Genomic DNA, 3,043 nt, shown 5'->3' with positions numbered 1-3,043 from the left:
GTGAGGATCATCAAAACACCTAGAATACAACAACTCACTTTTGTTTAGTAGCGATTCTTCATTCTTTAGATATCCGTGTGAGAGATTTGGCATTCCATTCAGTTCAGGTCCTTATTAGTTTTAGTTGAATCGCGAGTAAAGCTCAACAACAGTACAACAATAAACTACTTTTTTTTTCTCGTGGTCCTTCTGATGAGGATAAGGATGTAGAGTTCTAGTACAATAGTATGTTAGATGTACGTTAGTACGTATATTCGAGTTATACGTAGTTAGTTACTCTTCTCTTTAGGTCTCTTATGTTCAGCAAACTCCTTTCTCTAGATAAAATAATGAACAAGAATTTCAAACTAGACCAAAGTAGTAGTAAGATTTATAAGCAGTGGATAACTGAACCTACAAAGTTAAGAAAACTGCACTAAAAAGACAAAAATAATAAACTGAAACATTCAACTCTATTATTTATTAAAAAATAATTTATTTTGTAATGTCAAATTTTTGTAAAGAGTATTTGTTTCATAAATTAAGTTTAATTTGCTCGTAAAAAATTGTTAATGAGTATTTTTTCTAATTTTAATTTATTTATGGGGTTCATGTGTACATATATACTAGTAAAATAAAAATAACCGTAAGTTTCCAAATATTGTTATATTGTTGGATATGGTAAGTTACTAAATACTATTAGTTTTCCGAAGTTAATACCAATTGGGTTTTCTGTTATCTAATTGTACTTTTTTTAAATTAGCTCAGAAAACTATAGTATTTGATAATTAGCTAATGATGTATTTAAAGTGATAATTATATTAACTATACACACCTGACGGATTACAGCGGTAAGTTTCTAAATATTTATTTTCCTAATTTGTTACCAATCGGGTTTCCGATCAAGCCAAGAATTGACTAACTATGCCTATAAATATACTTGATTCGTACAATTGTTCCCATTCCCTTCAACCTTATTACTTTTTGTTGTATAAAATATACCTCTCAGCCCCCATATATACTCTGTTCCATCTTTGAAAAATATATATCATATACAAGAAAGAGTGATGGAGTTTGAAGAAGAAGGGTATCGATTTCATCCAAGAGATTCAGAGTTATTCACATACCTTCTTAGGTTTATCGCTCAAAAAGATTTGTGTGACAATGGTTTTATTACGGAGTGTGATGTTTATAAACAAGAACCATGGGTAACTTATGGCTATGGGAGCCATTGTGGGGGAGAAGACAATGGCGATACTAATATTTTTCGATACTTTATTTCCCCGAGGCATAAGAAGAATAAAAGTGATAAGAGATTTTGCAGAGTTGTAGGTAATAATCTTGGGACTTGGAAACAGCAAGATAAGGGGAAATGGGTTAGGAGTAAACAGAGCAAGCCTTTGAATATGGGACGCAAGAAGAGTCTCAATTATGATACTAAGATATGTTGTCCCGATGATAGAAAGTGGCTCATGAAGGAATATGTTTTTTGCGAAGCTATTCTTAAAAAGTTCAAAAACTCTAATTTTAGAGATTATTGTATTTGTGCTATAAAAACGAAAAATTCTGCTAATCCTTCTCGAAGTAGTAATGTGAGTACAGCTGTTGTGGATTTTTCTGATGAACAGAAGTTGGATACAGAGTTGTTTTCAGGGGTAAATTCTGTTGAGCTGCGGATGGATCAGGAATATAAGGCGATCACTCCTATCAATATTGTTGAACCAGTGTTGCAAATTCAAGAGTCTTCATCAGATGAAGAGAAGATCAATGCTCTATTTGAAAATCCAGCGATGGAAGTTGATGATGTTGAGGTGCAAATTCAAGAAGCTGCTGGTGAAGGAAATGGTGTTTTGGAATTTGAGAACACAATACCAGAAAATAATCTGCCTAAGGAACCAGCACACCTGCAGCGAGGTTTTATTATTGAGGACTGTAATGCATATTCGGAACTTCAAGCCAATAATACAAACTGTGTTGGACTTCTAACTGGTTGTGGGGACTCTGCAATCAGGAACAATTGGGAGCTAAATACTTTTTCTCCGATTCAAGAACATATGATTCCTGACTTTGCGAATGTCAAGTCAAATATAACTATGCCTGAAATATATGGTACTTTGGCTGAATATATGGATGCCGATGTATTGATGAATCTGGACAATAAGCTGATCAATGCTTTTGATTTTTCTAAACAAGCAATAGTAGAATCTAATCAACATCAGGTGCAGATCACTCAAGAGGCTGCTGGTGAAGCGAATGGTCTGTTGGGGCAAACTGTGCCTTTTTTTCAAATTAAAGAATTTGTGATGCCAGAAAATAACTTGCCTGAAATGTTCGATATGGGTTACACATTGTTGGAGAAGAGTCAGACACAAGAAGAATCTATGACACTTTGTGAAACAGAAAAATCGAGCTTTGTTGATGACCTTACAGAAGCCTTGTTAGATGATGTGCCTCTGAATGATAGATTGGATGCAAATAGGGAGAGTAAGAAAACATTATTGTTGGACCAACAATCTTGGCAGTCTAACGCGCATTTACAAGATATGCTGCTCTGAAGAATTGGTATACTACTTGGACAATTTCAGCTAATTTTGTGGACAATACTAACTAGCTAGGATCAGTTTTTGAAACAATATCAGCAGTTTTTGTGCTCTGCTTCTTAGTCCTTTTGGTTGATGTTTCTTATAGTTAGTTTATGTAAATTCTGTTTGTCCAACTTTAGTGTTCAATTTCTAATTTTGACTAAGAAACTGTTATTAGAATAAGCTTGCTTACATGTTACAAAAGTTCATATAGTCCCNCCCCCCCCCCCCCCCCTATGTGATCAATGGCCACAAGCAAGGGACAACACTCTAAGTTATTTCACAATTTTATAAACAAGACTAAATTTATGTTAATTAGCCTCGAATAATGATTCTATATTAGTTCCTCGCGGACACTAACAAGACTACCTAATTGGTCCGCAATCAAATCTAAGCGCTTCATCATCCTCCAACACTTTAGCCTTGTCATTAGCAATCAAAAAACTTGTACCATTCGGATACATTGTAGACATGCCAGCCAT

At 34.4% G+C, this 3,043-nt stretch overlaps 1 protein-coding gene across 1 annotated transcript; it reads left to right on the top strand.

The window, feature by feature from the left end:
• The first annotated feature begins 1,046 nt into the window (after positions 1-1,046).
• LOC125851037 (uncharacterized) lies at positions 1,047-2,534 on the top strand. Its single transcript, XM_049530829.1, has one exon. The coding sequence runs from the start codon at positions 1,047-1,049 to the stop codon at positions 2,532-2,534; it is 1,488 nt and encodes a 495-aa protein (XP_049386786.1).
• Positions 2,535-3,043: the final 509 nt, after the last annotated feature.

This window comes from Solanum stenotomum, unplaced genomic scaffold, assembly GCF_019186545.1.
Source record: "Solanum stenotomum isolate F172 unplaced genomic scaffold, ASM1918654v1 scaffold21762, whole genome shotgun sequence".
Lineage (NCBI taxonomy): Eukaryota > Viridiplantae > Streptophyta > Magnoliopsida > Solanales > Solanaceae > Solanum > Solanum stenotomum.
This window is presented reverse-complemented; position numbering and strand designations above follow the sequence as displayed.

Excerpts from the sequence above, each read along its gene's own strand:
- LOC125851037 (XM_049530829.1), top strand. The coding sequence starts at position 1,047 with ATGGAGTTTGAAGAAGAAGGGTATCGATTTCATCCAAGAGATTCAGAG.